At 30.9% G+C, this 24160-nt stretch overlaps 1 protein-coding gene across 6 annotated transcripts in view; it reads right to left on the bottom strand.

The window, feature by feature from the left end:
* The window catches only part of LOC108907945 (G-protein coupled receptor Mth2-like), a 74845-nt gene that overhangs the window by 38605 nt on the left and 12080 nt on the right, over window positions 1-24160 (bottom strand). For 3 of the 6 annotated variants that reach the window (XM_018711798.1, XM_018711801.1, XM_018711805.1), the window contains exon 1: window positions 16945-17579. The exons of 2 other annotated variants lie outside the window; for them this stretch is intronic. In XM_018711798.1, the coding sequence (XP_018567314.1) occupies window positions 16945-17527 (583 nt within the window). In that variant the 5' untranslated portion in view covers window positions 17528-17579. Of the gene's footprint in view, window positions 1-16944; window positions 17580-20590; window positions 21269-24160 lie in introns of those variants that run through there. One more of the 6 variants, XM_018711803.2, reaches the window with a different exon arrangement.

The following is a 24160-nucleotide window of genomic DNA, read 5'->3' as shown; positions in this document are numbered from 1 at the left end:
GTTGCGGCGGAAATGTTGTCATAGAGTTTTACCCTGTAATATTCTTGGCATGTAATTCAAAATACTGGATATGCCAACAAATATTATAATAGCTATTTATTCCATAAGTGTTTTGAGTAACATTTTATCCACGAAAGAATGTTTAAACGCGAGAACGTAGTTCGAGACCACAAAAAAATGAGTGGAGGGTTCCTTGAACCAGACCGAGTGGATTATATGTTTTGTCTCATCACGTCAACGTTTTTTTCTAACCTCAAAAAAGAGCTTGAAACTATGAAACCCAACAATATCAACCCTTAAACCATATAACCCTATACTTTCATAACTCAATAACCTTGAGATCATAACCTATAACTTTAAAACCCATAACCTGGAAATCTATAACCTCAAAACTAATAAATCTCAAATCTCAATAAACTGCAAACACAAAATGAGCAAAAAAAACAATAAAACACACGCAAAACTGAAATCTCAACATCGGGGAGTTTATAATTCTATACATCCATCATTTCATAATCATAAACCCCATAACTCTGAATTCCCATAACCCTATAACCCCAACAGCCTATAACCCTAGTAATCCAAGACCTCGTAACCCAATAACCCAAAACCCCGTAACCCTACAACTCTTAAATGCGAAAAAAATACTTTATACGGAGTTATGGGGATGTAGAGTTATGATCATGAGGTTATGAAGTGATGGAGGTGTAGAATTATGAAATTAAAACTCTCCGAGATTGAGGTTGGCGTTTAGCTTGTAAGTTTTTTGTTATATTTTTTCTCATTTTGTGTTTGCAGTTTATTGGGACTTGGATTGGAATTAATGAGTTTTGAGGTTATAGATTTTCAGGTTATGGGTTTTAGAGTTATAGGTTATCGATCTCAAGATTATTGAGTGATGAAAGTATAGGGTCATATGGTTTAAGGGTTATTATTGAGTTTCATAGTTTCAAGCTGTTTTTTGAGGTTAGAAAAAAATGCTGACGTGGTGGGGCAAAACAAGTTTCGGATTCGGTTTCAGCGACCCAAAAAACATGTGATCCACTTGGTCTGGTTCAAGGAACCTTCCATTCATGATTAAAAACGAAATATCTATTACTATAAATATAAATGTTAATGTTAATAAGTAAATAAATTAAATTTGATTTATTATAGGTTTATTATTTTTTCATTATTTTACTAGTGAAATAAAGTTGAATAAAGTATCACTTTCCATCTATTTCTCTGATAAGATAATTTACATTTTTTAGAGTAGATTGAAAAAATATAAAATTCATTCATTTTTCTGCTTATTATATTTTTTTCTGAAATCATCCCTTAACTTCTGGTATCTCTACCTTTGTTTATATTAATAGTACCTACAAGAAAAAGTTACACCATTTTTATTTAGAATTTTATGCTCTACAACTTTTACAAGAAACTTTTTTTTCTATTTCTTATCCTTTTTGAGTTATCTTGAAAAACCCGTTTATTTTATCTTTTTTCACCCCTGGTCGGGGGTTGAAAAAAAAATTACTGTTATTATATACCTGAAACTAACTTATATAAAAAATTTAGGCAAGTTGTCCAAAATTGCGATTTTAAGGCCCATTTAATTGGACTATAATTATAAAATAAAATAAAATTATTAATTAATTATTAGCTGACAATAAAGAAAACTCATTTATTGTTTTCCGATATTGCTTAATTATGCAGCCAGCATTACACATATGAAAGTGTTATTTGAATTAAGATTTAAATAAATTAAATTAACTATACCTAACTACTGTACTGTAGAGTGGCACATCGTAAATGTCATTCCATATTTTCTCTATTGTCTTCTTGTAAAACCAATTAAGAATAAAAGTTGCCGTAAACGTTTAAATATTTTGCAGAAACAATTAATTATCATGTCAACGAGTTACATACAATTTCTTTAATGGAACATGCTATATTTTTATACATTTGGACATAAAGCTTTCTTGTGATATCAGTTTGTTGGGTCTGTCCCTAACTGGAAGAGAAAAAAAGTCTGATATGGGAGCCTTATGCCTACTATTTTAGATGGTGAGCTAAAACAATTATTATCTAAGTGGCAAAGATTCAATTTTATAGAAGAACAGCTTAAAATTTTGTAGTAAAGAATTTGATACCCCAATTACTTGTATTGAATTGTAAATATTACACCATCGAATTCAATAATTTTCTAAAAATAATGGATGACTTTTTTTTTAAAGTACCTAACATTTCTACTTAAAACTTCATGAGACATTGAGAAATTTGTAACTGTTTTTATTCTAATGGAAAATAGTACTTAGTAGATTTCGATTTTTGTATTTTTAAAAAGACACCAAATACTAGTATCGCGAGGAGAAAATTATTTGGTTTTGAGCTCTCGAGATAAAAATCTGGTTATATTGAAAACCAACAATAATTTACTTCCATTAAAAACTCTATGTTTAACTTATGGTTCTTTAAACCAATAAGAAAATAGGAGAGTGACATTTATGATAGACATTTTTTTTTCTATTTTTGCTTTAATTTCTTATTTTCCTCAAATTGCTAAAATAGAGTGATACACATTCTTGGATATTTTAGTGAACTATGACGATGGATATTAACAAACCGTGTCACTGATATGTTTGTTTAAAATCTAAATTAATAATCCACAATCACGTATATTTTATTAATAACATACTGTATATTTTTGTAAGCTATTTCGAGAATCGACAGTTTATTATCACATTTTCAGTTACACGTGTCTTTTACTCGTCAAATGTGAATAATGAGTTTGAAAATCTCTATACAAAAATAGTTTCAACTTTTTCAAAAGAACTGAAAACATAAGTTACACTTCGAACGACATTTAACGTTATTTTGTAGAACATTGGATACGATACTTTTTTACGTGGCAATGAAATGTAATGAGGGCATAAATTTTAAAACGCGAATCATAAACAAATTCGCCAGTATACTGTTTGTTTATACTTAGAACTTTGTTTTCGTAACATTTTAATTCAACGGCGTGTGGAATTATTAACTTTTACGTCATCCCTATTCACAAATCGAAATCAGAAAATGCGCAAAAGCCAGAAATGTAGAAGCATGGAAGACGTATTTTTTATAACCTCTTTTGCAGTAGAGTCTCTTTTTAAAATGATACATTTGCGCCATATTGCCGATGTAATGAACTAACCAAACTATAAAACTAAAGATGGAGATACACTTAGCTGGGAAAAAGCATCAATTTTAATCTCCAATTTTTAAAAAACAATTTTTTATAGGTAGGTAATAATTATTCCATAATAATTTGGCAATTATGGACGTCATTATCAACATTAAAATTGTATTTCTTCAAGTCAAGTTAAGTACTGCAAAATAGTCTCATATTTTGAGTTTATTTATTTTATTTACTTTTCTCTTTACCTTATACTATAAGTAATATATATAGAAGTTCATACCCTTTTCTTTAAATAAAGGAGATTCTTAAAGGCCCAATTTTTCCTCAAAAAAAGTGCAAACTATCTCACTTTTATCCTAGAGCAAGGGTCGGCAACTGGCGGACCGCGGTCCAGATCCGGACCGCGGAAGGTAAAATACTGGACCGCCAAAAATTTTTTGAAAATATAAATTACTCAAATAAATTATTATTTAAAAAATATTTTTTTTACGTTTGAGTGCCACCCTTACCATTTTTTCTAGTATTTTACAATTGTGACTGATTTGAGTTCTTAATGCAAATGGAAATAAAAAATTAGTAAGAAATATGAATTTTTTTCTGGACCCCATTAAAAAATTTGAAAAGTTTCCGGACCCCATCTAATATTACTTGCCGACCCCTGCCCTAGAGGTTAGACTAAGCTGTCTTGTTAATTTCAAAGGGCACATCTACAAATTTCTTTAAAATCATGTCATTGCCGCCAAAGTTTGTTAAAATAGATTTTTTTTATGTCTGTTAAATTACTTAAAACAGCAGTTACTGCAAATTTTATGTTAGTGTGAAAAAACATACCTATTAAATATTTTGTTGGCTTGAAGGCAAGAAAGTACTGCTAATAAAAGATAATGCATATTTTCAATAGCGTTCTCAATCATTTTTAAGTCAAAAAGATATACTTATTAAAAATATTCTTTAATTACATATTTAAATGATTCTCAAAAAAATATTATTGTTATACATATAACAGTTAAATAACTTTATTTATTAATTGGATTCTTTTGAGTTCCACGTTGCTTACAAATTATGTATAAATAAACGAAATAAACAGTGTAAAAAGTAATGGGATCATTTCATTGTGACTTTTCTGTTAAAAACTGAATAAATATATTTCAGTGTTAGTTCATTGTCTATTTTAATACCAGATTTACTTTATAAGTTAAACAGTCTATAAAATCTGACGTAAAAATACAAATTATTTAATGTTTGTGCAATGTGATCAAATCACCGGTAATGATTTTGACTGAAATAAATTATTAGTAGTATTATTTATACATATAATCAGTCAATCGTTTATAAGAAATTATATATACTTTTATTACAATGACACTATTTTTAAATTCATCCAAAATTTAATTGAGGACAGATGTGTCCAGAAGTGTTATTCTTGTCTTAAATTAGAGAATGTTATTTCAAATGGTAAACATTTTACCATATCTTGACTTCCAACTGAAAACTGAACATACTGATTTACCTGTATTAATTACAAGTGGTACGATATATTTTTTCATTTTATTTATTGGTAATTATTATTTTACCCATGACCTGGATATTTTTCAGAAAATCCGCAATTTGGGTGAAAACTGACCCAAATATGAGTCAAAACTGATTTTTTCCTAAAATTTGTCCAAATATATCCATTTCATTATATTTTGAGACGCTGAATACGATGCCACTAGTAAAATTTACCAATGACCTCGACATTTCTCAGAAAATCTACTATTTGTCTGAAAACTGACCCAAATATGAGTCAAAACTGATTTTTTCCTAAATTTTGTCCAAATATATCAATTTCGTTATATTTTGAGACGCTGAACACGATGCCACTAGTAAAATTTACCCATGACCTCGATATTTCTCAGAAAATCTACTATTTGTCTGAAAACTGACCCAAATACGAGTCAAGACTGTTTTTTCCTAAATTTTGTCCAAATATTTCATTTTCGTAATATTTTGAGAAGCCGAACACGATGCCATTAGTAAAATTTACCCATGACCTCGTTATTTCTCAGAAAATCTACTATTTGTCTGAAAACTGACCCAAATATGAGTCAAAACTGATTTTTTCCTAAATTTTGTCCAAATATATCATTTTCGTAATATTTTGAGATGCCGAACACGATACCATAAGTAAAATTTACCCATGACCTCGACATTTCTCAGAAATTCCGCTATTTGGGTGAAAACTGACCCAAACATGGGTGAAAATTGACCCAAACATGAAATATGGTGAAAACTGATTTTTTCCTAAATTTTGTCCAAACATATCATTTTCGTAATATTTTGAGACCCTGAGCACGATGCCATTAGTAAAATTTGTCCATGACCTAGATATTTCTCAGAAAATCCGCTATTTGGGCGAAAACTGACCCAGATATGGGTCAAAACAGATTTTTTCTTAATTTTTTTCTAAATATAGCATTTTCGTAGTATTTGAAACACTGAACACCATTAGTGAAATTTACCTCTGAGTAATAACTTTTTTAATTTTCAGATATTTAAAAAAACACTAATTTTAGATTTTCTGGGAAATATCGAGGACAAAATTTAGGAAAAAATATCAATTTTGACCCTTATTTGGACCAGTTTTCGCATAAATAGTGGATTTTCTTAGAAATATCGAGGTCATGGGTAAATTTTACTAATGGCATCGTGTTCGGCGCCTCAAAATATTACGAAAATGATATATTTGGACAAAATTTAGAAAAAAATCAGTTTTGACCCATATTTGGGAAAGTTTTCACCCAAAAATTTCACTTTTCTGTCAAATTCATCGAGAATTTTGACTACAGGACTTCAGCGCATCGAATTGCGTCTTGAGTTTGACCTTTTTATACGAGAATATGTTTACTACATTTCAGACAATTTTCTTACCTAAAACCAAAGCGTACTCGTTTATACCTCCATTGTTACTGTTAACTCCAGTACACACAATCACACTAACATTAGAATAAGAGTCGATGTAATCAACACAGTAGTCGACATACTCAAAGCTGCCAGTTCTACCGTTGACGAAGATGTTAACATCACCATTGTCGGACACATTAAAATACTGTGAAGGGAATGGTGCGGTGGTCGTCTTGTTCTCCCCACAATTTTTTCCAAAAACCAAATCGAATTTGTATCCTTCGGTGCGAAAATCTTTATCGCTTTTCACGCACGTGTGATTCATGAGTGCATAATCGATGTCGCAACATTTTCGCATAAAAGGGCCGGATGCAGCGGTGTTATTTAATGAGAAACTAAAAATATTTTGCACTAGCAACGCGAGCAGGAGAGCCAGTTCTTGTATCAATACCGCGGAATTCATCGTGTCGGACTGGAAGATGCACAGATGATACTAATTTGCTTAAGAGCTTTCCGGATCAAACACATTGTTCGAGTAAATTCGCTTTGTTTATTTAGGTAACGATATTTCATAGCGTGTACGTTTTTCATAAATATTATTTAATAACGGCATCGTTTTTTCTGTTAAATTCAAACATTTGTTACTGGTAAGCCGTTTGGGTCAAATAATTTAAGATATTTTCTTTTCGAAATGTTTATAAGTATAAATTTGCCAATTCGCGTAATTAAGTAACTCGATTCCGCGCATACTTCCTTATACAGGGTGATCTTTAAGTACATGTCGAGTTGCAAGGTAATAAATTTCAGAAAAAACGAATGATTTTTGCTTTTATAACATGAACTGGATAACAATACCTGTAACCTATCAAAAACCCTTTATAATGTCACATGCGTAGACAACTCAGTGTAATTATTTCATAAAAAATTAGTACGCTACTGATATATTCAAGTCTTGAACCCAAATCGTAAAAACTTAATTCGAATAAATTGCAAAAGAAATAACGTTTATTAATTAAAATTTTTGTATTTAGTGGAAAATAAATATTTTTTATCTAATAAATGTCTCTACATTTGTCTCTACTGATGACTGATGATTCTATTACATTTCTTAGATTCTACATATTGCATTCGGTGTTGCATATATTAGTTAAGTTTTTAAATGTCCCCAAAGGAAGTAATCTAGATGATTTAAGTCCGGTAACATACGAGACCATGGTTGATTTGGTCGAACTGATTCTCCAGTAATACTCATTCCAATATTTAATGAAAATTGATATTTATAATTAACTTATCTTGTCGTGTGAAGATTTTCATTATGCCCTTTGGTGCTCGTGAAAATTTTAAGCGAAAAGGAATAAGAAATTGGCAGAAATTTAACCAGGAAGGAAAATGATCTGGCAATAATGCTTGCAATCTGAACATGGCACGGACGGAACTGGCAACATTTATGAATTTTTAAAATCAGTCGCTCATTTCTCGAAATATATTTTCGTCAGTTAATAAACAGTTATCCACAATCACCTTGTAATCGGACTTTTATCCACACATATGAAGCGTCTAAAGTGACATTTTATCCACTAGTGGAATAAAGTATCTTTACTTCACTAGTAGAATAACGAAAAAATAATAAACCTTTAAATAAATCAAATTTAATTTACTTACTTATTAACATTAACATTTACATTTATAGTAATACTCATTTCGTTTTTTGTTTTATCACATTTAACTTCCTTTTCCTTAATAACAACCCTTGTAGCATTGTTACTATCATTTTCGGAACGCATAACATCTGCCGAAGTTTGTGAAGAATTTGCACAAGTTACGGATGCCTCTTTCTTGTAAGGAACAATTATATTTTCCTTGGATTTTCCTTGTAATATCAAGTTTGTTAGATAAAGACTTCTCAACATAACTTTCATCCACCATGCCATTTGATGGTTGTAAGATCAGCACCTTTATTGACCGCATACAATGGCCAGTATATGCTTCTGGATTTGCAATATTCAGGAATGAAGCAACTATTGAGGGTATCTTCGCTAATATGTTGGTTCCAACAAGCTGAGAAGCACATATTTGATTCATGTATCTTAAAAAGAATCGCTTGTGTTAAGCGAATTAGGTGCAGGTACATATATTTTCTGCATATTTCAACAGCATTCACGCAAAATCCTTCTTCTATAACTGTTTAACTATTATCATTATTATAACAATGTTATAGAAATATGCCGAAGTAAAATAAAGGGAGTACCGTTAGTAAACACTTCCTACTATTTAATGATATACTCAATGATATTAATAGAAATGCTCACATTTGCATAAATTGACTAAGTTGAGGTAATAATAACTGTATTAATATTTTATCCATTTAACGGTTGCTTTATTGTAATTTTCATTATTTTTAATGGCAATAGTAAAATAAACGAAATGTTTGTTTTTTCTGCAAAAATAAATGAAAAACTAATACGATGGTCGTCCTAAATTAAACTACAGTCTAAATTAGACATCAATGAATCGAAACAAATGCCACTAGAATTATCTAGTGGCAGTGGCAATATATTAATATTGCAACAAATTTCAATTTTGTTTGTTGTCTTGAGTGAAGAGCACTATTATCGATTTTATTAGAAAATATTCTGAACAAAAATAAACTTAAATTAAATGACGTAAAACTCTTGAAGGGATTATATTTTGGAAAACATTTTAATTTCAACGATATTTTGAAACCTGTTCAGTATGACAGCCATAAGAATATTTTGCTCGGGAACAATTTCTTTAACATTGGAATAATTCTGCCGACGTCCTTTCTTGAAATTTTAACTGTCTAATTCAGCCACATCATAAAAATGTTATGCATCGAAAAAGTTGACGTATATCCTTTTTACATATTTATTTTATATAGATAAATATTTACTTTTATAATATTTATCTTCTTTTATCACTTAGTGGTTTATGCTTCCTATACGACAAATGAACAGCGCAAGTTAATGGATAAGATGTGACATATTCCCATTTATCCCCCGTTTCAGTTTACTTTTCTGTCTAAAATTAAAGTAAAAGACTCACCGTAGTGTAAAGAATGTTTAATCAGTCAACGTTGGTTCTTCATTTGTCATTTTATTGACATTATAACGATTTATTCTTATTTACCCCTAACGCGGTGAATTGTTACAGTAGTAACAGAACTTTATTGGCTTATTCTTTTCATGGAATTGTATCTCAACAGACTGTAATATAGGTTAATTTTGTTGCAGCCACACGATATCACAACGTATTCCATATGACAATTTTGATGTAATTTTGAAGTTCTGGTGACTATCAAAAACGATAAAGGATTTTTATTATTTATGCCCTTAGACTTTACACGAATTCTACTTCAGGTTACAACGAATTTCATATTAGTATGTGCCACTGACTGTCGAGCTGTCTGTATTGCTTGAGCGTACCACCCTGTATCTCTCAGTTGTTTTTCGCGTTTCAATACACCCAAAGTGATTAAAACACGCTAATATTTCCAGCTATCTCGTTTCCGGCAACTCGATAGGCGAACCCAGGCGTACACCACGACAATTTTTAATTAATAAATAAACTGCGAGATCTCGTGGCAAACTGTTATCCAAAGAACGTTTCAGTTTAATTATGCGAAATAATTATATTTTCATTATATTTGCGTTCTATTCCCGATGCATCTGGATTAATTTGGTACCAAGGAGCAATTGCATGTGTACCCGCAATTAAATGATTAGTTTGTTCAAAACGATAATATGGAATTTGAATAATTATGGTTCGGCGTCAAAATAAAAAGATCGTTTGCATTTGAGGGTTGAATAACACGTACAACGAACGCAACATCATTCGATGATCACTATTACCAATGGCAAAATCAGTGGCGGCGGCTAGTGGTTCTAGAAATTAATTTTTTTATACTAAAGCACTTAATTCTTCTTGTGTCATTGTACTTCTTAAAAATCTCTTTGCCTTTTAAAAATAAAAAACAACGGTTACTTTCGACTATTGTCATAAAGGATATAATAGTTATTTATAAGTGTTTTAAGTAGCATTTACCACGCAAAAATGTTTAATATTCTTAAGTGGATAAAAGGCAATTAACACACGAATGCAATACAACGTTTTATCCATAATCACATCACAATCATATTTGTGGGGTCAGAATTATTGGAATTTAATAAAATAAATATTCGCACAACTTGATTACTTACTTACTAGTACTCAATGAAACCTGGTAGGTTTGTTATATCCACTGGTTGCTATGGTACGTTGTTTATTATCAATTATTTAATAAACAGTTCTATCTGAATTTGGTAAAAATGCAAGAAAGTGTGTTCCTGTAGCTGTTTTTGAAGAAGCTCAAGAAGCAATTCTCCATTTATTGCCAGCAACCGTCACTTGACAAAATCCCCTTTATGTAAAATGGAAATAATATTAGAAATTTACTTTAAACTAACATATTACATCTGCAAAGATGATTTCAGTCATTATAATCCTTGAAAAATAGCGAGAAAGCAAATTTCTAAAGTAATTAGTTACCTATTAATTTAACATGTTCGAACACGGGTTCTGTATCGGACAGCGGGGTCTCCTTTTGACATAATAATGCTGCTATCCTTTTACCGAACACATCAACACAGTAGTCGTCTGGCGAGACCATTACATTTTCCGAAAAAATGTACAGCGAACCATTCCTTTGCAAATAGAACATCTCCTGCGGTAGCATCGCCCCCGTATCGTTAGCAGAGGTGCACGGTTTATAAAAAAAGTAAAAATCCATTTTATCTACACTAACGGGTTGGTGTAAATCGTACAATTCATAGCTGGGATTCTCTTCAGTGAAATTGCACATATTTGCAACTGAAAAGTCACTCACGCCGTCACAACACTTTTTAATACAACTCTTCACGTTACATATACACCCGTATATGGTATCGCCTTCGTAATAATAGTCGTTTTTCTCAAAAACGATGCCGTCTTTTGAGATGGTCGAGTCTGATTTTACACCGTCACTTATATTTACACTTAGCGATTTTAAGCAATTGCATTTTATGAGTGGAAGTATATTCGCAATACAAAATATTGCTGTGTATAACATTTCACCAGAGTTTGTTTAGGATGAACGATTAAACAACACTCGCTAATTTGCTTTTCTAAAAATACGACCCGAATGTAAATGTGGGTAGGTACAGACTGAACTCAATTATTTTAATGCGTGTTTTAACACAAAACATATAAGCTTCCCGATAATGAAAAAAGGTATGTAAATGCTTTACATAAAGATGCTCCCTTTGCCAGATCAAAATACATTTTAAACATGCAAATTGGCAATATAATAGCATATTATTTATATACCACAATAGTAAAATTCGTGTTTTAATAGTGAGGGTGAAGTTTGTTATGACGTCGAGAACATCAATCACCTTAGGGAGTAAAAGGTATTTTAGTTTTATGCTAAATTTGGACAAGTCAAAATACTTCGTCCGATTTAAATAAAATTTGGTAGGCTTGTAATGTGCACAGATATTACTTTTTGAAATTATACAGGGTGTTTATTAAGTAATTGTACAAACTTTAAATGGTGAATCTTTAACTAATTTTAGCATAAAAAGTTCCAATGAACATGAGCAATTTTCAATAGGTAGTTCAGCTAGTTTGACAATAAAAATGAAATAAATCTTTGCGCATTTCAGAAACTTGCAGTTAGATTTGAACATCCCAGATTTTATTTATGCATTTTATTAATCTCATACTTTATGCCCTTTTAAACATTTTAGTTAGAATAATTTTCAGGGATATAAATAACGAACTTCAGTAAATTCAATAGACATAAAATAATATTAGCTATTTGAAATTGTAACTTGTAATTGTTATCAAACTTTAACATAAAAACATACCACATACTTAAAAATTATATTAACGAAACTGAAAATTAAACACTAAAAACCCATAAAATATATTTATTACTCTTGCGAAACATAAATAACATACATAAGTTAACTCCGATTTATAATTATTTGTTTAGGTCTAACAAGGCGAGCCCTTTTGAATGTATTTGAAAACGCTTAACTAAAATCAAGTAGTTACTGAGAAAATGAATCATATTCTCTACAATGTAACATTTCTGTAGGAGCTAGTATTATTTATAATCTAACGTTTACAACATTAGGGTCTCTGAAGTCAAAGTGATGATCTGTTCAAAGATAATAATAGGGGCTAGATACTTGGCTTTATATATGAAACTATATACAATTTCTTTGTGGTAATTGCTTACTTTCATCTGTAAAAAACACGTTGTTAGGGAGCAGTTTTAGTTCATTTGTTTGGAAAAATTAAATATAATTGCTATAAAATATGATAATAAGCGTTGCTAGTGTATAGTACACTGAAAATGTTATTATTTCTTTTGTTAATACATAATTAATAAATTTATATTACAGGTAAAAATAATATATCAGAATAAAGCAGAACCCATTGTTCAGACGATAATTAAATCGATATTTTTTAAATCGATTAAGTCCGTTCCCTAGAAATGTAGTTAGCAAAATATTTGTAGCATCGAGGAAATACTAAAACAGAAGATGACGCTCGTAATGTTTGTGTATGCAACTTCGACCACACATATCGGTATTTTTGTTGTACCTACATTTAGTGCTTATTAAATAAAAATTATAATAAAGTTGTTTATATAATAATATTAATATCGCATTTTTTACGACACTAGTCAAAAGTGAAGACAATGTTGATTTGCTTTTACAATTCCAAGGGTATTGTCCACAAACAGTTCATTCTATCATGAAAACCATTAATGCACAATTCTATCTTGGGGTGTTGAAGCGTTTGTTGCATCGTATTAGTCGTATTCGGGCAGAATATCGCCCAGAGGATGTTAGAGGTAAAGCGCCATCTCATCGATCTACACTTGTGACCGATTTATTGAATAAAAATTGCATTTTAACTGTCAACTACCCCTCGTATGCGCCTGATTTGGCACCGTGTGGAAAGCGTTTTGTTGACCTAGAAGCCATTCAAGCCATTTAGATTTTCTAAGCTGTATAATTTCTATTTGCTTAATTATTAAGTCACCATCTATATCGAAATTATTACCTGCCCTCCTAATTTTTTATAGTCACATTAGGGAATACTTTACCTGTAAGATGTACGTACGGGAAAACATCTTCATCTTCTTTCACGCACAGCACTGTCGCCATTTCATAGTCAACATTATTTGTTGTAAAAATATCGACACAGTAGTGCGCTGATCCAAGAGTGAAGTCGCTGGTAACAACCGATCCATTTCCTAGGATTACAAAATTGTCTTCTTTAGTAGGGTAGTAATCAGGGTGGCAATACTCCCCATTTGAAAACAATAAATGATGACTATCTTCATGAAACCCTTTGCCACGTAGCAAGTTTGTAAAATTTTCTCGTCCATATTGAAGGTGTTGCTCACAAGATCGGTTGGCCACAATTTCATTTTCTCCACAACATTTCCTTACACAGGGTTTCTTCATACATATGCAGTCCCAAATTGTACCATTTAAACCATAGTAATCATCTTCATCGCCATATTCAGTAACAGCTTTCTCTTCAAATTTTCCATCTGGGCAAGAGCTGTTGGAGCTAAGCGTTATTGTCTTTTCTAGACATATTAATATTGCCACGTCATAGTTGTGCGTATCGTCGAGAAATGTCTCGATACAGTACATGTCAGGACTAAATACTCTTTGAATGCTGTTAACGAAAATAGATCCATTTTTATCAGTGAATGCAATACCATTTTTGTGAACCATGAGTTCTTCCGAGCAGTAACTGTTATTTGCGTATATCAGGTACGGAGCATTGCCACTAAAATTTAGAAAATTCTTAAAACTTTCTTGCATTCGAGGAGGGTAAGACTTACAGGTTCCATTAACCATAATTTCGTCATTTCCGCAACATTTTCGAACGCACTGTTTGAAGTTACACACACAACCCCACGTCGTATTTTCCTCACTGAAATAGTTGTTTTCTGTAAACATGACGCCATTCTTTAAAATCGTATTTCCTAGTTTTTGCCCATCTGTAATATTTTCACGAAATGGTGCAGCGCAAAAACTCGTGATGGGAACTGGTGCATTGAGGAGAAAACCGATTATTATTATTATATTTCGTATCATCTTACACGGAGAAACTTGTATTGACCGGATTGTTTTCAAATACTGATTATGTGAATACATGGCTGGGTATACTTCGTCGATCCATTTTCTATATTTAACTTTTGTAAACTAAACTTAAAACAAGATGGTGTTGATATACAACACTAGATTGAGATTTTGTGAAATATTAATCTTCTAGGTAAATAATTACCAGTTGGAAAAATAAACATTGGTCTCGAACGCATAGTTAAAGGTTTCGCAGAGAAATTAAATTTGGTGGCCATTTCAACACTATGAACTTATTTCTCGAGAAACATGATTTCACGATTGATGAAGAATTCAAGATATTTGAGTTCATTTACGTCCCTAATTGAAATTGCAATCCAAACACATCATTTTCAACTGAGGTCACAAAGAAAACATGAAAATGTACGACACCAGTATCAAGATAAGTAAAACAAGTTCTTTAATCATATACAAATATAGTATTTTATTAATTATTTGAGTACTTAAAGAATAAACTTTTGTAAAGTTTCTTCGTAAGGAAAGAGAAAAAGAAAGGTACTCTTTATTGCAATTATAAACATGTTTTTGAATCTAAGAATGGGAAGAAATTTAACTTCAAGAGAAATGAAAAAAAAACGAGCAAATCTTAATTAAAACTCACACTTTACAAAATGTCAAAAATTATGTAATGAGAGCTGGTAATACTCATCAAAATTGAAGAAAAATTCCAAACGGTTCCTCATAGGCTACATTGAAAAGTTGAATTTTATTTTGGTACAAACCGAAATATGTTTTTATTGAAATTTTTATGTGAATGTTAAATCATACAAAATTCCATATAATTTATATATGTAGAGCTGTCATCAAGAGGTGAGAGAATTTTACACTAAAGAAAAATTACATTTTTCATAACGCTTTTGAGTCCGTCATATTTTGATTTATCTCGTCGAGCTACCTCAGATTAAGTACAGAAGGACTTTTGTACGTGGTCCAGAAGTCGAAATAATGAAGATTTTGAAAGTAAGAGCGCTTTTGAACACGTGAATTCAGTTGGAATGTTTTGGAAAAAAAACTTAGCTCCAGAAGGTCGTAGAGTAACGTTTTTTTTTTAATTCGCGTAAAAATGCCAGCAATCGATTCCTGTAGTAGATATTATCGAGAAATGAAAATCGAAAAAGATATTCAAGAAAAACGCGACCAAAAAATTTTTACTTTTTTCAGTCATTTTTAGACACTTGCAAAGAATAAAATCGTTATCACTCTTTTGTACCAAAAGTACAACTTTTAAGGAAAAAAATGAGCCCAGATTCGTTTGTCTACGACTATTGATCGACCAAGAAGGGCCGATTTTCGAGATAACCTTTTATCCGAAAAATCGATATAATTTGAAAAATATTTAAGATTAAGATATTCTATCACCGCCGCGAATAAGTTTCGCTGAAAAAACGATAGAAACATACCTGACGATGCGATCTATAACGGAAAAGGCAGTTAGTAACCTCATATTGACCTATTTCAAAAATTTGTATGAGAACTCTAAAGGATTAGTCAATTTTAAATAAACGTCAAGATTATTTCACAACTAACTGTCAGTTTGTAATAATATTATTGATACTAATTAACGGTGATAAAAGAATTGTGCGCCATATTCAATTCGAAGAATTGACTGCATGTAGCGCTTTATTACGGATTAGCCAATGAAGATTGTGAAAATTCATTACAAGTACTGAGAGTGTGTAGTTGAGACTGTGCGAAAATTACGTGGAATTTTCAGTAGAAAGGAACACCCGAATGAAATAACTATGAAAAAATTAATTGCCAAATTTGAACAAACAGGGTCGGTTGCAGAGATTAAAAAAGGGGCAGAAATTAAAGGCAAAAATTAGAGTTAAAAACTTTTAAAAGCTTTGCAAACATTTTTATCAATAAAATCTGTTTTTCTCACATGAAATCCTAAGTTTCTTTTGGAACACCATTTGCATAAGTTAGTACATAACAGCTCGAAAAACCATGCTACTTTAATTAAATGTATTTAAAAAGTGTGCTAGAATTATATTTCTTTAATTTAACAGTGTTATCAACCAAGAAGTAGATACTATAATCTGGGATTACTATAAAACTTGTCACCGGAAGAGGAAATATCAAACCACTATTAATGCAAAACAAAGACCGGAAATTGGTCATGTCAAGTCAAGTAATAATATTTAGTCAGAAGGCACTGATCGTACAACATAATAGTTATAACCCAATATTGGAGGAAAATGAAAAATGTTGAGTAGAAGTCAATTATTGACAGCATTCTCTTGAGAAAACAGTTGCATTTCAACACATTCGAACTTCAATTAGAAAAAAGTAAAACTTCTCTTTTAAAGAAATAGCTGCAAATTCGTTATAAACTTTTCGTTGAATTTCATGTAATTTATTTCATATCATTGCAATTATTTTTTTAAAATAAAATCCAGTAGGTGTATATAAGAAAAAAGTTGTTTTCAAAGAGCAAAAGACCACAAAAACTGTGTTAAAATGAGTAAGCAACTATAAAGGGCATGGGAAAATGCTGTCCCTAATATTGATAACTTAAATCGCTAAAAATATTTTTTTTGGAAAAAAGTCTCGAATTGTGTTACTCTTTATATAAAACAAAGTTCTAAAATTGAAGAAATTAGCAAATTATGGAAGCGCAAAAAACCTACCAAATAACTGTGGTGTATATACTCGTACTATTTAAGGTTAATAAATGTGCATTAGTACCTTTTGCATACATTTTCATCGTTTCCTCAATTTCTCCATCATAAAATTCACACAGAATAGTCAGTAAGGTGTTGCTTGCATCTCTGGTTAAGCAGTAATGTCCAGGATCGTACATAGCTTCATATTCACCAGACACATAATACAACGACCCATTTTCCTGTATATAAATGAGGTCACCTTTCTCGGCAGCAATACGTTCGTGAAGTTTAGGACATGACAAACTTTTAATCAGAGAAAACTCGCGTAAGGAAAAATCGCGCAACCTTTTTTTTTCTTCGTATACACTAATGTTCAGTTCACTGTGACTTTTTTCCTGTATGCATGTCTTATTCACGAAAACTTCATCGACATCACAACAATATTGAACACAATTGTTTATATTGCATATACAACCCCATACCCTGCCATTGTCTGTGTAATAGTTGTCACTATCGTACGTAACATTGTTCTTCAATATAGCTCCGCTTGGTAAACGCTGTCCGTTTGTGATGTCTTCAGTTAAGTGTTGATAACACGGACGATCTTGTTGGGAAAAAACGGCGGTAACCAAAAAAGTTAATAAATATAGAGCACGATAAACCATTTTTAAAACGAGAACGACTAATGTGGACTATTTTCTACATTTGTTAAATGGAAGTGGGTTTAAATGGAAGAGAATTTTATTGTTAACCGCAAAGATAAGAATTAGATAGCAATTTGCTGTACCGGACGAAATCTAGTGAGCGTCAGCATTATGACTGTGTCATATACACAGTATAATCTACTGATTTTAAGATGGTCAGTGGTGGCATTTTGTGTATTAATTCAGAGCTCTTATCGACATATTAATTATAATGACATCTACTCAATGCAGCTAGTATTCTCGGCATTTATTGTAAGTAGAAAAACGATCATTCTTAAGTTCCTAATACCTATAGCGCAATCCGCAAGTATTCAGATGCTTTGGGCCTATGTACGATTTTATATATATCCTTTATAATCCTTTATAATTACTAGTTGCTGAAAGAATGTCTACGTGCATGAATAATAGTCTTGTTATTAAATAAAGATAAAGCATATCTGAACAGTGGTTTAACAGTTCCTTCCGTGAGTATAAGGTTTTTCTGAAAATGCCTGTTCTGTTTTGCAAACTGCTTTATTTAACTGGGAAGCCTTGGATTTGTTTTAAAATTAGAGATATAGTATGGACATTACTTGTAATACTAAATTATTTTTTACTTTTTTGCAATATTAACGAAGTACCATGTTATTTCATCCACATGTAGTTCTTGTTATAAGGGCTCTGGAGGATAAAGTAAACAAAGAATGACCTGGTAACATATATGACCTAAGAAAGAGAATACAGTTCATGCTGTCGTTGAAGTGGATAACATATGGCTTTGCCTTTTGTCTAGAGCAGAATGATAGAACACCTTTTATACGAGTAATAAGATATTTTTCCAGGAATTTAAAAAATTGTATACTTAGTAAATGTAGTGTATTACAAATATTTTTTTTATATAAATTGTTTATGTAAACAGTAATAATTTATGTTCCATATCTGGATAATACTTATCTAGGAGTTATAGATTTTGAGATATTAATTTTTAAAGAAAAAGTTTGACAGATGAAAGGGTCCGCGGCGATGCTAGTAACTCTGTTCAGGAGCCTGATATCAAGTGAATATTTGCTACCTCTAAAGGGTATAGATAACACTAAAATATGGCATACCAACAAATTAAAACATTTAATACTAGTTGCTTCATTTTTGCTGTTACATTTTGATAACTTCAAACAGCTATAACTTTGTTAACTTAAATGGAACACCCTGTATTTTTTTACTCTGTCGTATGCAGATTGAAATTTCCTTTCAAGCCATATAAGCATTGTTAGGGTTGCCGTTACTACTTTTAGAGATATTTGCAATTTTCTATTTTTTTGGGGTTTCTCTCGTATTAGTCCTGTCAAATTTGCCATGATCAGAAATACTCCAAAAATAAATGAAATAACTTGAAATTCGTCAAGTTAGTTGTCAAATTATTGTTGTGTCTGAATAGTTTTTGCCGAAAATTTAAATAAAAATGCCTGGGGATCGTTTAAATTATACTAATGAGGATTATTTTAATTTGTTCGTTATTTATGGAAGTATCTAACAAAGTAATTTGAAGAAGATGTAGAGAATTTGCTGCTTCATGGGATAAACAATCATCACCATTATTTGGTTCATCAATTGAAACGTTTCGGTAAAAGTAAAACAAAACTTAATATTAGATCTTTGTTCGATGCTCATTTTTGTACCCGTGACACAAACATACTGTCACTTCAGACGCAATAACTCCGCTTATATTCGTCCAAATGTCATGAAATTTTGATAGTACATCAGTGAAGGATCTACATTTCCTATACATGTAATTGCCAATAGATAGCCTCACTAGAAATGCCCAAAAAAATAAATTTAAAATATTTCAGTAGTCCTAAATATTAAATTAAAATATATTTATTGGTTTTCCCAAATCTACCTTTCAGTTTCCAGTGAACAAAATGATAAATACAATTGAACTCGGATTCCTTGTCTAAATTTGAAAATATTTTGTTAAACAGGGTGATTCACTTTTTATGATTAGAACTTTAGCCATCGATAGATCTCGTCAAAATAATGTTATTTTGAAGTATACACTTTTTCTTTCAAAGGCTTCCTTTTAGAGATATAAGATCTTGAGAAACATTTTTTTTTTTTGGTTTTTATTTATTCTTAAACTGTGAAAGTCATTTGTTTTATATTTAGTATGAAATATACGAATGAAAAGCTCTATCGATTTCACAAATTATTGTGAAAACAGATCAATCATAGGCGTCCGTAAGGGGCTCTGATTACCCCTAATTTCTACGCCAGTGTTCTTTTAATAAGGGGAGCTGTGTTAATTAGAAATACATTTCCTAATTCCACGAAGAACCCATACTGGCGTGGTATTACTAATACCTGCATTCAAGCAATTTATCCATTCATTAAAAAATTATTTCAGTCTCTTCTATGAAATCATCTCCATAATGCCTTTTAAAATAGCTGTTCCGAATGATTATTGAATTCGTAAAAGGATATAATGTTCGCTTACAAGAAAAAATGCCTCAGTAACAGTGGGAAAACGTCATCGCATTACAAAATAAAAGCAGTCCACATTAAGTAAGGTCCTTATTTGGTTGATTACATTCTCAAGTTTTCCCTTTTTACAAAAATAATCTGTTCAGTGTAATCACTATTAAATAGCAACGACGTTTTGATATATAAGTTAAATTTTGCGCCAAACGTTTTACAGAAAATTATTTCACTTTTTTCAAACTAATATGTAATGGCTTGAACTAATTTGATTTACAGTTTTCCTTGACGCTTTCAATAATACTATATCAAATGTAATGATTCCAGGACAATTTTTCTTTGCATTAGAGTGTAAGGCAGTCTTGGTACAATACGTTAAATTAACGCCTTGGTTGAATCAATTCTTGAAAATCGTGTAAATCGTAGAGAAGAGAGTAGATTTCTTATGAAAATGTATGGAATAAATGTGTACAAAAAACTGTATTCATTTTGAAAGGTACTATATCGACTCTGTTATTAAATCATGCATTTCGGACTTTAATTCAGACTATCGTGGGAATAAATTTTACATACCAAAACAATACTTCTTTTCCTTCTGGGCCAACAGAGTAGTCTCGTTATAGCAAACCAACGCAGCAAAATGCTGCGTCGTTTCGCTGAAAATAATAGTTTCCAAACAGAAGTGGTTGAAAGGAATGATCGCCCTAAGTTCGTCGTAAGGCTTAAACAGGGATCCATTAGTCTGCAAGAAGAAGGCCTGATTCTCGTTAAAAGCAGGTATCAGCGCTAATCTTTGCTGATAACACTTATCGTCATGGATAACGTTCAAGGTAGCGTCAGTAGTTTCACTTACATCTTCGACACCTCTATGCACTTTAAGATTAAATTCGTGTTCGTCGGAGTACACGCATTTTCTGTTTCTCAGGACGTAGTGCTCCTGACAGCATTTCCTGACACAAGGACTCTGGGCATTGCAAAGTCTGTAGTCATCGTTAGTGTTGTGATTCACGGTGGCATAACTTTCACTAGAATTTAACGCGGCGACTTGAGTATAAACGGCGCTAACCACCAAGACACGCGTTAAAGAAAACATTCTCGCAAATTGATCGTTAAATGGTCCATACTACGCGAACAAGATTGCCTGCACCGGAAGCTTAATTTACTCTAACTAGTTCCTTTGCCGATAATGCTCCGTGATAGATTTTTATGATTATACTGATGTTTTCCGTGTGTTTTTAAACATTGCGGTAAGCTACAGTGTGTACCATTCTGTTTGTCGATACGTACTGCGTCTGTGACTGACAGGCTATTGGGTTTCGAAACCGATGTTTCAATGATCTAGTAAATAGCCGCCTTGTACACTCATAATATGTAGCAAAACGACAAAAATAATTTCATTAATACGTGAGTATCAATGATCTGTGCAAGATTAGACAAAAAAAGTGATAAAATGTCAAATGCGTTGACTTTCACGTACAGTCATGCGGATTCCGGATTAGGTCCCAAGGATAACAACTACATAAAGTGATTTTGTCATCTATTTTATCAAAATAACTTCCTTCCGAAAAATTAAAGCATAATCAGTTCAGTTGTAGCATGTATAATTTCTATATTTGTCTCAGTACTCGGTTAATACAAAAAAAGTGTAAGGCACCTAAAATAGAGGTGACACTTTTACTAGCTATAAAATTAATATAAAATAACACGCAAATAGACGTAATCAAGTACCGGCTTTTTATACTTCAAAGTTTATTTAAATTTTACGATTTTTCTATAATCCTGTTGCTATTTAAAACAAATTCCAACATTTTTTTATTATGTATGTGGTGAAAGATAGGGAATAGTAACGTGGACACATTTAAGTTCCGTAATTAATAATGCTTGTAAATTGTCAGAGAAATAGACTAATAATAAAATAAAAAGTAGTACTAAATTATTGTTTTCATTTAATTCCTCCATTTTTTGATAACTATGGCAAAAAAGTAGGTATTACCTTATATCGCTAAATTTGTCTTTAAAATAGCTATCTATTTATACTATAAAATATAGAGCGTCCTATTAAAAAAAATGTCGGTAATGTTATAGATCTGTCAAACATCCCAACTAACACAAATGCTACTTACATCGCTTAAAGTTATATAACTGTTTTTTAATAGCAACGAATGTATCTTTTTAGATTTTTAATGCCTTAATAAGGTGTTAATTTGCTCCTATAGCAATTTTGGTATATAAAAAAGTCGTTAGAATATTCTAATAGTAAAATTATACAACAATTTTATAAAGACTTTCTTAAACGTGGTATATGAAACTTCTATAAAAGTTTAAAGTGTAATAGCTGCTTCCTGGTTTTTTATAATGTTATAAACACTTATCGGTCAATTTTTAAAGCTTTAATACAGTATATTGATTGCACTATTAATGTTGTATAATATTATCATTTAAATATACTATATGACTAAATTATAAATAATTTTAGCTTTTGAAGTTAAATAATATCACAACAAGATTTAAAAAGATTCTATAAAAGGGTTTTATTACAGCTGTAAGCAGAATAGTTTAAGTATAGTTTCTTCTCAACTAAAAAGCTATTTTTGAGAGATGAAGCAGTATATATTGTACTTATAAAACTACTATATAGTAAAGCTTTCGAAGGCATAAAAATATATATGAAGATATTGTCCGTAATTTAAAAAAATCTGTGAATTAGAAAGTTTTAGTGTTAATACACTATTACAACAATTATGGCGATAAAACTGCATGTTGTTTTTAAAAATTTAAATACCTACTATGCGTTATGTCCTTGAATATTATTAGTTAACCTTCAGGAAACACTGGAATTATTAATTTTATTTATATTATTACGTTCAAATAAGCCCTTTATTATTCCAAACAAACCTGCCAAATTTCATTAAAATCGATGAAAGAGTTTGTTTATACGATACGTTGCTTTTGCAGTGACTGCAAAATTATTTTGTGCTGCAAACAACAACACTAAAAGTGCTGTAATACTGTTTACTGATTATTATAACTGCATTAATTATAAATTACAATTAACACTAACTGATAATGATTTCATCTTTAGACATCCATTCACGTCTCTTCTAGAATGTATTCGTTGTTTGTAACCAATAAGCGGCTGATTTGCTCACATGATTATCTGTGATTTTGTGACAGTACTCCGTATATTTGTCTCTTCTAAACTCTACTAGCAGTGCTATTAGTTAAAAGCGTTTTATCATTCAAAATCTTCAGAACTTCTTTCAGAACATTTTAAAATACAAGTACTATCTGTTCTGTTGATGCCATTGGAATTGTAGCAGGGAGCAGTTTACGCAGAATTTTTAAACTGGCATAGACAGCAAATTACTCTACAAAATACTATATAAAATATTTAAAATTTTAATTATTTTATAACAGATTTATAGCTACTGTGGTAAAAGTAAAAGTTGTCAGCCATATTGTACATCAGAATTTTACGTCAAAAATAAATTCAATTTTATAAAAAATATGTATCATGAAATAATTAGTTTAATGCATGTCTATTGAATTATATTTAATAACTTGTTATGTACATATTCTTTATTTTTTTTATTGAATCGAAAATTGTGACATCATTTTTCAAAAATTACTACAGACGATTGCTAATCTGCTTAATTTTAAAGGCGCTTGTTTTTTTTAATGGTATCATGATGTATTACATTAATAAAATTTTCGTTGTAAGCAGTTTTTTATTTTTTAGATACATATTTAATTTTATTGTGTATATTGGTAAACATTAACTCTTGAGTAAAGCTTTCAGTTTTATTATTAATAAAACGATTTAGTATAGAAACGCATAATTATAATGCTAAAAAGTTTTGTTGTACTGTATATTGGAAACATTAATACAACATTCATCGCGTTCAAGTTGGTAAAAATAGCTTTTATAAAACATGTATAAACCTTTTCTTTGGAGAAAATTATATCAGCAAATTTGTTTTATAAGGCAATGTTTTCTGTATAAAGGTTTAGTATAGTATATTTTACAAATACTGTAAGAATGCAACGACAGAACACTAATTAGTGGAATAAATATTATATGTACAGCTTTTATAAAATGGTTTTATAAGCTACGCCTATTTTGAATTTATAAATGCTTATTTA

This window comes from Anoplophora glabripennis, unplaced genomic scaffold (genome assembly GCF_000390285.2).
Source record: "Anoplophora glabripennis isolate ALB-LARVAE unplaced genomic scaffold, Agla_2.0 scaffold78, whole genome shotgun sequence".
In the NCBI taxonomy this organism is placed as follows: domain Eukaryota; kingdom Metazoa; phylum Arthropoda; class Insecta; order Coleoptera; family Cerambycidae; genus Anoplophora; species Anoplophora glabripennis.
The sequence above is the reverse complement of the archived record's forward strand: the minus strand, read 5'-3'. Positions and strand labels throughout refer to the sequence as shown.